Source organism: Oryza sativa, chromosome 6, assembly GCF_034140825.1.
Source record: "Oryza sativa Japonica Group chromosome 6, ASM3414082v1".
NCBI lineage: Eukaryota > Viridiplantae > Streptophyta > Magnoliopsida > Poales > Poaceae > Oryza > Oryza sativa.
This window is the reverse complement of record NC_089040.1, coordinates 22036459-22050642: the sequence shown is the minus strand read 5'-3', so window position 1 is coordinate 22050642 and position 14184 is coordinate 22036459. Positions and strand designations below refer to the sequence as shown.

The 14184-nt window shown below is 42.5% G+C and overlaps 1 protein-coding gene across 1 annotated transcript; it reads right to left on the bottom strand.

Moving 5' to 3' along the window:
• LOC4341285 (amino acid permease 3) lies at positions 1-6837 on the bottom strand. The gene is made up of 6 exons (XM_015788637.3): positions 6619-6837; positions 2165-2398; positions 1712-1805; positions 1370-1587; positions 1145-1284; positions 1-1009 (listed from the first exon to the last, which is right to left on the bottom strand). Exons 1-6 carry the CDS (start codon positions 6746-6748, stop codon positions 362-364), a joined length of 1464 nt encoding a protein of 487 aa, XP_015644123.1. The 5' UTR covers positions 6749-6837; the 3' UTR covers positions 1-361.
• Positions 6838-14184: the final 7347 nt, after the last annotated feature.

The following is a 14184-nucleotide window of genomic DNA, read 5'->3' as shown; positions in this document are numbered from 1 at the left end:
TGAAGCTTAAGAGCCGCTTCTAATCTGCCCTTGTCTAACACATTCATTTATCTTTAATCTGTTATCCATGCCTGTCCCTGAGAAGAGTTCAGAACAAGCCTTGTTTGTTAAACATTCCGATTCATTACATGAATACGAAGCTTCCTCTTTTTTCTATACATGAGCAGCAATCGAAGATGGTCTCCATACTCTCTAGCATTTCTTAACCTACACAAGTTGAACCCTCCTCCTCCTGACCGACCAACGCACCGAGCTGGTGACCAAACTCTTGGCTAACTTCCGGCATTTGTTGTGCATATGTTTCTGAAATCTTTTTTCATCAGGATGCAAAAGCAAAAAAAAAAGGCCGTCGTGATCGGGATCACGACTTGGTCTTGAAGGGGACGTAGTGCTTGAGCGACTCGCTGACGCCCTCGATGGAGGCGACGGCGGAGGCGAGCGAGACGAGGAAGCAGAGGAGGCTGAGCGTCTGCAGCGCCACCCACCTGGACGTGTACCGCTGTATCCGCCGCTGCCGGATGTACATCTCCACCGGGTAGTACACCGTCAGCGGCCAGAACCCGACGGCGCCGAGGAAGCCCAGGATGTCGTTGAAGAAGGGCATCACGATGGCGAGCACCGTGCTGACGACCACGAACGCCGTCCGCCACGTCAGCCTGAACATGTTGACGCTGAACGACCTGCCGGCCACGACGGGGCGCTCCCGGGTGATGAACTCCGAGCCCGGCCACCGCCTGGCGGCGAACGTCTCGACGGCGGCGAAGATGGGCTGGCAGAACACCTGGTAGGCGCCGACCAGGTGGACCACGATGCAGACGTTGGCGAAGTCGATCAGCCAGTAGGGCTCGTAGAAGCCGAACCCGGTGAGCATGTTCCCCGGCGCCGCGTTCCCGAACGCCGCGTACCCCAGGCACCCGCACAGCATGTAGAACGCCGTCGTGGTCGACACCCCCAGCAGCGTTGCCTTCTTCATCGTCTTGTTCTCCGCCGGTGGAGACTTCACCGTGTCCTGCAATTTCAAATGCCATTTTTTTCAGACTCATCATCGGTTACTTAAAAACCTTGCAAGCAAACAAACTGAGACATGTTTGTGACTGTTGCTCAAATGTTTCTCAAACTCTGAACTTTGCTGTGCACAGCTTACCTGAATTTCTATAAGGATCATGGAGTAGGAGTAGGCGAACGCGATGTCACCGAGCGCTTGGAACGCGAGCCAGATCTTCTGGGCTGAAGTGACGTCAACTCCAACCTCAACGCCAGTCAGAGTAGTCTTACCAGTAGCACCTGTACAGACACATGGAGATGATGAGAAAGCTTACAAACTATATATGCAGTGACACTGATACCATCTTCAGAAAGATTTCTTCACCTGATATTGTTCGCGCAAGCGAGAGGCCAACGGCAATGGTCGAGTATGAGAATGACATGACCGCGGCGAGGATGGAAAGCCATGAGAGGTCACTGAAGTTGGGCAGCATGGAGAAGAAGATCTGGACGACTCCAAAGACGATCATGTACGTGGTGTCGTAGACACCGCAATCGGCATCGTGGCCGTTCTTGTGGTAGCAGTTGGCCTTGTGCACAGCCCTGTAGAAGATCATTCAAATTAACCTCAGAAGTCAGAACCGTGCATAGCATTGAGTTGTGAAAGCAATGGAGAATTGTAGTATGCCATTGTGATTTATGAACAGATCAATTCTTCAGAACTTACGCTGCGCTGATGGATGCTGTGATTGTGTACCCAATTGCTGTCCCAACCAGGTTGACATATTGGAAAACACCACAGGACCAGACTTGCCAGCCACCTGCATATTTAAGAACAGCAACAAGGCTCGTATGACATCTCTGAATTCAGAGAAAAAATTCTAAATTCTCTGACGCATGCATATCGATGTTCATGTAGACACAGCTTGTTATTCCTACCTCCATTTCAATTTCAAAATGTATGACGGTGTTGATTTTTCGTATAACGTTTGACATTCGTTTTATTCAAAATTTTAGTGTAAATATGTAAAAGTATAAGTTAAGACTAGTTTCTATATTGATAAAACAAGTCACAACAAAATAAATAATATTTATATAATTTTTAAATAATACGAATGAACAAACATTATATTAAAGTCAACAGCTCCATATATTTTGAAATGGAAGGAATAGTATTTACCTAAGTAGGCCGCAACGGCATCCATGTAGGTGTAGTTGCGCTTGCCGCTGACCGGATCGCCAGTGCGGTAGCAGTCGGCGAGGAGCCCAGAGGTGTAGTACGTGATGAGGGCGAAGAGCATCAGAGTCACCGGCCCGACCACCCAGCCGAGCTGCGCCGTTGCCCATGCGAGAGAGAGCACGCCGGAGCCGATCACCGCCGTGATGATGTGCGCGCTCGCCGTCCATACGTTACCTGCTCAACGAATTGCACAAGTTTTCAGTCCTTCAACATTCTGAAAATTCAATCATTTCATTTATGACTTTAATTCCTTTCGAATTTCAGTTCTTGTCTCCTTGATATTTACTCATAATCTCAACTGTGAACAAGTTCACTCCACTTAGTGACAGCATGCACCAAACCGAGGGTAAAAAATGATTAATACCCACATGCATCCATGGTTTATGATCTGTAGCCCCTCAATCAGTCTATGTATGCATACAGTTAATGAGTTTCTAAAGAATGATTAACACAGTGCCTTGATTAATCGGATGAGGACACATGCACACTTTGGGACAGAGTACAAGACCCATGTCCCATGCCAACTGAAACAGAATAGACAATTCCAAACAAATCATTGAGCCATGGAGACTGTCACCCTCTGAAGAACACAAGTCAACAACTCAACATATATAAAGGGCCTACACATGTGAACATGTGATCTCTTGATGAACACAAAGGTCTAGTATCATCCCGGTAGCTAGAGAGTCTCCCATCTGAGAAGGTCAGACTCCATAGTACTCTCTACTCTATTCATAAATGCATTGACGTTTAGAAAGCGTTCAGTGAAAAATATTTTCACTTTAACCATTCAAAAAGGCCCACTAACTATATCAATGCACAATACCTGTCATGAAAAATTATCCCAAAAAATACCATTACAATAACTCCGCAAGATTTAGATAGCTTTATTTTTAAAAAATCCACATATTTTGTGAAAAAAAATCCCCAAACCACCGTACGCAGGGAGCACACCACGGTTGTACAGCACGAATACGGAATACTCAGTACCGCTACACTAGCCTACACTATCCTACACGGAGTAGAGTTGTCGTGCGTAGAGCTGTGCGCCAAAAGGTCAGAAACAGCAGGTCTACGGCGCATCTATTACCCTCGCATCGGTCACCTCATCCCAAAGACTATCCAGCCCATGCCTCGCAGTCAAAAGGTCTGGCCATTTTCTTCTCCTTCACAATATGGGCTGTGCCTAGTACTCCGTTGAAAGAACTGAGATAAGACAAAAGTCCACTATATATATAGTGGATCCACTTAGAGCCCGTTTAAGGGAGATTTTAGCTCCTGCAGCTTTTTCCAGAATCAGAATCTCCCCTAAATAGATCAGTTTTTGGTATAAATTCTGAGAAGCTGTAGTTATAGAATCTAATTTTTCCAGATTCTTAGAAGTTGGCTACCAGCTGGTTGTTGATCAGAATTTTAAACTCCGCTAAACAGACCCTTAGTCCGTGATTAAGGTCTTGGCAGTTGGCACTAAAGAACTTCACATTACAGAGAAACAAGGGCCCTCTAGAAGGAAGAAAACTCAAAACATAAGAATAGGGAAGAGTATGTAAAAGCACATGAATAGGATGGCATAGTTTCTTCAATTCTACATACAGTATGATTCTACGAGAAAGAAAACTTTAAAACAGGTGTTTAGGTACAGCTAGAAAAAAAAAAAGATTGGTTCATGCCGACCACCAGGCCTTAGAAACTACTCCCTCCGTCCCTATTCTGAGTTTTTATTTGCACTATTTGACCACTCATCTTATTTAAAAAAATTTGGAATTATTATTTCTTTTTATTATTTACTTTATTATCCAAAGTACTTTAAGCACAGCTTTTCGTTTTTTCTATTTGCACAAATTTTTTAAATAAGATAAGTGGTCGCAAACAAAAACTTAAAATCCCTAGTCACGTCGGATGATATTATCTTATGAAAAAAATTCCAAACTATTTACAAGATTGTCATTACAAAGGAATTTCAAAGGAAAAGATATATGAAGGGTTTTTTTTCTACAAACCAAAGAGCGTTTCCGTAGAATCAACAAAGCTTTTACGCATTTCGAATAAAATACGAGATCACTGCGTTCCAAACCAAAATATGTTGAAAGCACGCAATCATCAGTTGGTGCTGCGTAAAAGGTACGAGGACATAGATTCCGGCCGATCGGAAGCGGCCAGGCAGAGGCGCAGAGCCATCCAAAGAGGGGCTTTCAGGCCGCCGGAATGATTCCTTGACGAGTTCAGCACCAGTTACTTTAGATATGATCTCACTGAAGCTGACTAACGATAAGATAATCGATATTGGTAGCTTAAAGTGGACCGCTCAACCAAGCATATATCCGTTTTTCGTCAAAAAGTACGGTGACTTTTATGAATTTTCCACCAAACACGTTGTGCCGTTCAAGGAATACAAATTGCAAAAAAGCAGCTAGTACTACTATACGCTTTTTGCGAGTCAGAATTGCACGCGTGGAAATGCGCTGTCGCATGCGCGTGTGTTCACACGTACACGTACTATACTGCCCGTGCCACGTCACACTCCGTGAAACAGCACGTCACTTGTTGATCAGGGGGAGCTTTTATTGCGAACGTGGCATCATCTAGACCGTGCATGCCTCAGATCGAGTGGCTGATGCGCGTTGACCGTGGGGGTACGCGGCTGTTGACCAGCGCGCGACCCCCTGCTGTGCTAGGTGCTGTGGATGGTTGGCTCTGGCCTCTTGCATCCAGCATCCGACAGCGCGCACGACGCGGAACGGCGCAAGCCAAATTATTCACGTGATATAAAAATTAGTTAATTCTTGATTAACTAATTTTTTTTTTCGATTAGATAGCACATACACATACACATGAAACACTAAAAGATGAAGGGCTAATTTGGATTGCTACCAAAAACTGCCCTACCAATATTTTGGTAATTTAAATAGTACTTGTGTTTGATTTGAATTGAAGCCCATTTATTGGTACTCCTACCTAATATAGATTTGGCATTATGAACATTCTTTACTACAATTTCACATTTTGACTCTATGTTGTAGCAAACCAAATATGATAAAAAACAATCTTACCTTACCAAATATTTGGTAGTGCCAAAACTTGCCTAGATTTTGGCACTACAAAAAATTGGTAGGGAAACAATTCAAATAGACTCGAAAACCCACACATTTTTATAAATATGTTCCCTAATATATGCCCTAAAAGATGAAAACTAATAAACTAGCGATATATCCCTGATCTCATTAAAATTTTAGGCCGTGTTTAATTCCAAAATAATTCTTCAAACTTCTAACTTTTTCATCATATCAAAACTTTCCTACACACGCAAACTTCTAATTTTTCTGTCACATCGTTTCAATTTCAACCAAACTTTCAATTTTGGTATGAACTAAACAAGCCTTAACACGGGATTTTAGTCTTGATGGGTGAAGCGATATATAGTTGATCTCACTAAAATTCATGCACGGATTTTAATCCTAATGTGTGAAGTGTCCACGACTCCACCACCATACCTCCCGTGCTTCCACTAACTAATTAATTAATTTTGAACCTCTACATACTTAATTAATTAATTAATTAATTTTGGACTCTAGGAACAGACAGATCTAGACGAAGTGCTGGAAAAAAAAACCCAGCGTACACGTCGCCGGACGCTTGCATGCGCTCCGTTGGGGAACCCAAAAAGGGAAACACAAACACAAAAAAAAAAGCGCACACCGTTTATCTTGAACGCAGTAAAAATTCTCCAGGGTTTCACTTCACAGAGAACACTGTAGTTCGATTTTTTTTTACCACGATACATACGCACAACGATGTCCATTCATGGCGGCTTAATTGGCGGTGTTGGCTATGGACGAAGCCTACCGCACCAGAGCGCCACCAACCAACCAAAATCCATGGGAGTTTCCGGGAAAAGGGAGGAAGAAAACGCAGAAGTCAAGCAGTCAGCACCAACCAAAAATCCATCCGAGGCGGCGCCGCGCCGCTCGCTAGATTGGAACAGAAACCGAGGAGATGACAAGGGTCCAGCTAGGACCATGGTTGTTCACGCCTTCCGATCCCTTGAAACGTTTCGGTTTTTTTTTTTTGAATTCGAACTACTTTGTCTCGAATTTGAACCAACTTTTCGTGGAGTTTTCCCTACCAGAAATCTCGCGTGCACCGTGTTTCTAGACCTCCCTTTTGATGAGTAGGATGATCCACTCGACTCTAAGCGAGATTGATAAAGCGGGCATATATGCGCCCAAAAATAGGAAGCAAAAACCGCAAAAAATCCAATCCACCACAAGGACACGCACGCACCGCACGGAAACACAACAGCACAGCCACATCATCATCCATGGCGGAGGGAGGAGAAGAGGAGGGTTAACGAGACGGGGGAATCACGAGGGGTCGGGGTCGGGTTTGATCCGTACCGGTTCGCCGCTGCTTGCCGTCGTCGTCGACGTCCTCGCCGCCGGCGCCGCCGTGCGGGTGGGTGGCGTAGTAGCCGCCGCCGCCGCCGCCGTCTCCGTTCCGCACCGCCATCTCCACGTCCTTCGCCATCTCGCCGCTCGCGAGTCGCAAGTCGCAACCCTTCCCTCTCTCTCGCTCGCTAGGCCGGGTGGGGATTGTGTGGGGAGAGGATGCGATGCGGGGGGAACGAGTGAATGGTGGCAGTATATATACACTACAAGTGAATGGTACTCGACGCGTATGGCGGCAGGGTCCCTCGTTCACCTTTTATTTTTTCTGTTTTGGTTTCGGTTTTTTGTTTTTGGGCAATTTATCGAAGCGATTTGAATGGACGCGGCTTCCGTTTTAACCTGTTGATTGCAAATGCATGGAGGTCAAATATGGGCTCTGAAATCGGAAATCAATGGTGGTTGGAGAGATTCAGTTTTTTTTGTTTTTCATTGCAGGATTCCTGTGGAATGTGGAACCGAAGTATTAATGAAGTGGAATCTCTGGCAGAATATTATCTTTATTTCTATCGTTATCTTTATCTCTATAGTATATCCCTCCATCCTCTCTCTCACTTCCTCCTAAAAAAAATTTTCCTCATATAAAACCTGATTTCTAAAATCCAACCATTATCACTGTCTCTCTACTACTACCTCCGTTTCACAATGTAAGTCATTCTAACATTATATCTATCTAGATTCATTATCATCAATATGAATGTGGGAAATACTAGAATGACTTACATTGTTAAAATGGAGGGAGTACTTAAAAAGAAGTCATCCACCCCTCATCCCCTCCCTCACTTTCTCAAAAGAAACCATTTTCCTCATGTAAAAACCGATTTCTTAAAAGAATCCGATCATGATATAAAAAACCAATCAACCCACTCTGGTCAAATCTTTTCACTAAATTGGATAAAGAAATCGTTGCAATGCACTTGACTGCACGGGACTATAACTAGTTGCCAATAAAATAATAATTGTTATAAAAGTTAGTTGATATAGCAAGATATAGCAAAATGACAACTAACATTTCCGATCACTGCAACTATTGTTCAATTCAGATATACTACATTATGATATAGGAACGCACGATATTTCTTAACGGGGTTCAACCGAACCCATATCTCATGGTTCTAACTATAGGCGTTTCTTCTAAATCAACATAGCATCTCCGCTACGAGTTTATGGCCTTGTCGTCATTATCTTCCTGCATGTCTACGCTATATTGTATTCCAGTTGACATGGTTACGTTGTGACATTCCCTTCTCTATTTAAAGAGTTGTTGAGTCACAAAGTTTGACTTTTTACTCCACCTCATAGCATCTATTGTAACTCTAAGTTCAATTGTAACCTATTAATATATTTGATAACTATTTTAACTGTCATGATTACAGATAATTTGCCATTTTAATTTTGCTCATAGGAATTAAGAAAATTAATCCAGTGGCTTTTGTTGTCGTTCTTTTACACTAATCCCTCGCTCCTAAAATATAATTGCTTCTATAGTACTCCCTCTGTTCCATAATATAAGGGATTTTGAGTTTTTGCTTGTACTGTTTGACCACTCGTCTTATTCAAAAAATTTACCGGTGAGTAGGTAGCATTTTATTTACCAAGAAAAAAGATTAAAGAATGACTAGATGTTCTGTAAATGGTTTTTATTTAGAAAATAGTTAATGGCTAACATGATTTGCATTTGAAATCGAATGAAGTAGAATTATTTTTGCAATCACCAGAACATGGTTTGGTCTCTAAAACAGCTCATGGGATGCTATGATTGCTAGTATACCATAGATCAAGAAGCACACATACCACAACCATCCTTTTAACATAGGGGAGTTGTGAAAAAAATTGGGATGCTCTCACCTTTCTAAAGCGAGCAAATGATACCCTTTAAGGGCATAAACAGTGGTTCAAAATGCTAATGTCTATATATATAATCTTTCAAATCATATCTAGATGATGTGGAATCAACTTGTATAATATATTTGTCTATTTTGTAATCTGTAGTAGATTTGAACCATTAATGATTTGATACTACATAAAGTATGTGGTATTAGGGTGTGCACTCCCCTTTCCCATCTTTTGCTCTCTCGTTTTATGCACGATTGTTTTCTGAACTTCTACATGGTGTTTTTTTAAAAATATATATATAGAAAAGTTGTTTTAAAAATCATATTAATATTTTTGAAATGTTTTTAGTTAATACTTAATTAACCATGCACTAATGAGCTACCATTTTTCTGTGCGGGGAATGGCTTATGAACTAGTAAATTGAACTAACCCTAAGCACTCTATACTCCTTTGGACATAGGATTCTTAAAATGCAGGAATAGGAACGTAAGATTCGAATATTATTGCACCTTAAATCCTATGGAAAGAAAAACACATGAAAACTACACGGGAAAATGTTTGGATGGAGTTAAGAAAAAACACACGATTTAGAAGAGAGATAGACACAAATGGAAAAAAATCCAAGACCTTGGAGCTCTTGATAGGAACTTTAGAGAAATTCCCAAAAAAACATGCCATTCCATAGGAATTTCAGCAGAATTCTAGTGACCCAATCCTTTGTTCCAGAGGACTTCATATGATTTTTTTTTCCAATAGGATTTAAATCCTTTGAAATTCCTCTCTGTTTTTTATTCGGACGGCTAACCAGTGCCTAGCGCCTAAACCTGTCGAGGCAGCGACTAGGAGGGGAAAAGACCATGTAGACTTGCAGAAGGAGGACCAGAGGGGCAAATCTAGTGGAGGCGACACCACCATCGGCCATGCTGGGGAGGGAGATGGAGAAAAGCAGAGAGAAAGAGGGTATAAGAAGAGGGAAAGAAGACGATTTGAACGACATAAGAGGATGCCTACCGTGCTCACCGCTGTCGATGCCCTTCGCTACAAGAGGAAGACAAAGACGCCCCTCGTGTTCCTTGTGTTCCATGCAGGAGGGGTGGACCAGATTAAGAGAAAACCCTCGTGTTCCACGTGTTTTCCTGGGCCAACTGGGCCATGATGTATAAAGGTCATTGGATTATAATTCTTCTTTCTAGTCTCCTCCTGATCGATACATACGCCGCCACGTGCGAGAAGACTTCCACGAGCTTATCTGAGAAGCATCAAGCCCCACCGCCTCCATGTGTGACCTCCGCACGAGGTCCGCCGAGCAGCACCAAACCCTTGCCAGGGCGACTAGTCCGCCTAGCACGCCGACTAGGGGCAAATCGCGGGTAGGGACTCGCCGCTGAGCACCTAACAATCGGCAAAGGCGACGGCTATTTTTGGAACACTGCCCCCTCCCCACCCCCTCTCTCACTTTTTTCGAAAAGTGAATCATAGGCTTGAGCAATTCTCATTAAAGATTTTGAACTCTGTTCAAACAAATGAGTTTGGTCTAGCTATGAGATCAAATTTTATGCATATGGATAAGGGTTTCTTTAAGTCAAGAATTTTACAAGATTTTCATTCAATTCATTTCTAGTCCTTAAAAATCATGTGGAATTATTCCACCATTTTCGCATGAGGATTGAATGATATGTGTCCATACCATATTCCTCCCTCCTTCACGACCACATCCATATTTGTCCACCAAGATAAATTAAAAACTCCCACAACAGAAAATACGAATCTGATGCTACGTGCATTCCAAACTTTGCACACATCAATTTCTTAGAATAATCAATAAAAATTCTAGCGCTATGCATGTATGTACTACCTCTGTTTCAGGTTATAAGACGTCTTGACTTTAGTCAAAGTCAAACTGCTTTAAGTTTGATCAAACTTGTAAGAAAAAATAGTAATATTTTTAATTTAAGATAAATTTATTATGAAAATATATTCAATTATTGATTTGATGAAACTAATTTAGTATTATAAATATTACTATATTTGTCTGTAAACTTAATCAAACTTGAAATTAAAACGGAGGGAGTACTGTTTTACCAGGAAAATTGCGGGGTGAGCTGTTTGGCAGCACCCCTTGATCTATCACTGCCAGACTGCGCATCACAGTACTAGTACTGCTACCACTACCGGAGAGAATGTCAGCGTCGCGATCGCGAGAGCTTTTTCCATCCAAGGAATGAAGGAGCCAAAGTTCGCCTCTCCATCAAAGATTGGCCAAATAGTTCGTGCCACGTTAATGCGTATATATGTTGCTACTACTATTCGAGAAATCGAGATCAACAATGGCACTATATACTGTATGTGTGTGGGTACAAATGTACAATGTGCAGTACAAACAAGTGCAACTTGGCCACGTACTACAGCTACCAGCTATCATCCTCCATCTATCCCTGCACAGAAGATGGGATCGGATGAGATCACTGTGCAGTCACCGTCGTCCATCGCCTGGGGGAGGGGACCAGAGCCATACGTGGGTCGTCCGGTATGTGCAGCTGGATGGCTCCCTGCAAAACCCAATTTTGGGTAGGTCGAACCAGTGATTTTTTACACGTTGAGAGGCCGGCCCGTCCGGATCTGATCGTATCTATCCGATCCAGGCCAGTTGTGTGGAAAATATAGTGGTATTTTCAACCAAAAAGAAACATATATATTGTTAAAATATATTCAATATTAGATTTATTTTAGTTGTTGTTAAATTTTTATATAAATTTAGTTAAACTTAACAGAAAAAAAGTCAAACAACTTATAATATAAAATTATAAAAAATGAGGGATTATTGTATTATATTGAATTTTTATAGGGTATATGTAACGTACATGTGAGATAGAGATTTTGAGTATACAAGTTACACTTACACGTACGTTTTTTTTTTTTTTTGAGAGGACCTACACGTACGGTTGATCTATCATCACCAGCCGCATTCGTTACAGTGCCGCGTATTACCGATGCAACTATGCAAAAAGCACACGCGCTACGTGCATTAGAGCAGGTACAATAGCAGGCTATTAGCCAGCTGTAAATATATTTTAATGAGATAAGGATGAGAGAGAAGAGTAGCAGGCTATAGATCTGTAGCCAGCTGCAGCATGGACTCCAAGACGCAATGTGTGTATGACATGTGGGACCATATATTAATAGTATAGTAAGCAACTATTGTATAAATTAGCTATTAGATTGGCTATAAATGAATTGGAGCTAGTAGTGGGCTGTACTATTAAACTTGCTCTTAGTATGTTAGGCTGGCTACTACTCTGCTGCACCGCACCAGCATATTGATCTCCAACATCTTCCAATTCACCGTATCCTCTCAATCCGGCCTAAAGCTCTACAGCAATATTGGAGGACAATGTTGGATACAGGATTGAAACTATTTCATGCAAAAAAGAAAAGGAAAAAAGTAACTGTGGATGGGAGTGGGCTAAGGCAAGTTTCACTACTACAAAACATCAAATAGGTATCGCCACTATAGGTATCGGTAGTGCTAAAACCAGCACCTATAGGCCTTTTCCCACCTCCACGGGTTGAAATCACAAAAAAGGCACTTTTAAGTAATTATAGGTGTCGGTTCTAAATAAAAACCGACACCTATTATATTTTGTGTCTTTTTTTAAAAAAAAACGGCACCTAAAATATATTATAGATGTCGGTTAATTAAAAACTGACACACCCACATAAATCAAGCCGAGCCGGTGGGCCCCACCACGACGAGGCGACGCGAGGAGATAAGGTTTCTTCTCTCTGTCTCCCTCCCTTCTCTCTCGCTCTCTTCTCTCTCTCCCCCTCCCTTCTCTCCCGTTGTTGGCGGCTGGCCGACAGAGGCGGCAGCGGCGACCGCGCCCTCCCCTCCGCCAGATGCGGCGGGAGGGGAGGCATCAGCGGCGGGCGAGGTCGGCTGTAGGTGGGGCCGGCAGGTCGGCGGAGGGCAGGGTGGCTGGATCCGGCTCAGTGGAGGGCGGGGTGTCTTGAGGAGGGGAGGCGGCAGAGGGCTCGAGGAGGTGGCGGCAGGTGGCGGGCTCGAGAAGGTGGCGGCAGGTGGCGGGCTCGAGGAGGGGAGGCAACAGAGGGCTTGCCTGCAGGGAGGAGCCCTCCCCTCCGCTAGATCTAGTGAGAGGGGAGGCGGCAGCATGGGCGACGGGATCGTGGAGGAGATGCAGCGGCGGGTTCACCGACGGGAGGTGGCGCGACGTCTCAAAGACGACTGACCGTGCAACGATGACTGAAGAGGTGTGATTTTTTTTATTGCATAAATTTGAGTGCTAAAATTTGTGTTGTGGGATGAATGTTGCCAAAATTTGATATGTGGATGAATCCATCTTTGAATGTTGTGGGATGAATGTTGCCAATTTTTTTTCTTGTTCATTCTGTTCTTGCGGATGTGGAAGGAGGGCTGATCGGCTCGATCGAGCCGACGCATCGAGCCGGCATTTTCTTAATTCGTTGAACCTAAAAGGTGTCTATTCTAAGTAACCAGCACCTTTTTGATTTTCAAATTAGTACCGCCTCTCTGGTGCCGGTTTTCCAAAGGGGATTCCCAACCGGCACCGAATCCCTTTTGTGTAGTAGTGTTTAGATGTGATTGTCACATATAATATTAGTGGACATCTCATATACCACATTGCCTCTAATATACTAGCCTTAATGCACATAACTATTTATTTTATCCACTCTCATCCAATCAGTCTCACTCTTTTCTCTTTCTTCCTTAAAATTTGTTAAGAAATTGTTCCTTGCATGAGGGGTGATTCATCCTCTCTCTCCCCTCTTCTCTCCTCCACCTCATCATTTAAGCTTAGGTGGCATCTATGGGATTGTACTTAGATGCTTATAGCACTTGCCCTACCTAAGGCTATGTTCTTTCTAGTGAGTTCCCAACTCACCTCCCTCCTATTCCACGCGCACGCTCTTCAAACTTTTCAAACTATTAAATGGTACGTTTCTTGTAAAAATTTTCTATATAAAAATTGCTTAAAAATCATATTAATCCATTATTAAAAATTAGTAAATACTTAATTAATCATGAGAAAATATGTCACTCCATTTTACGTGCGCGAAAGGTGAGTTCCCGACCTCACCTCTCGAACTCAACCTAATTAAACTACATGTGGAATTGTGGACATGTGTATCTTGTTCCCACTAAAGGAAGAAGAATGATATCGGTTTTATAAAAACCAACACCTATTTATACCGAAAGATACATGTATTTGTCACGGATATTCATGTGGAAGAGAACAGCACTATACATATCGGTTTTATTTGTTTCGGTATCTATAGTATCATTTTTATACGTCTTTCTGTAGTACTGTTGTGACAAATTAATAACCATGTTACACGACGCAAATTAAACTAAACCGCAGATCACACCGTGTTGCTTTCGTCACGTTGAGTACTACTTCCTTCCACAGTAAGTCATTCTAACATTTTCTCATATTGATGTTATTGAATATATATATATATATATATTAACATCAATATTAATATAAAAAAATGCTAAAATAACTCACATTGTGAAACGGAGGAAGTACGTAAGGCACCCGCGCATACATACGTGAGTACGTGACCGTTCGGGTCAGGTACGTACGTAGAGCGATGACTAATAACTAATGCGACAAATTACATCAGCACAAAAAGCTACGCCTG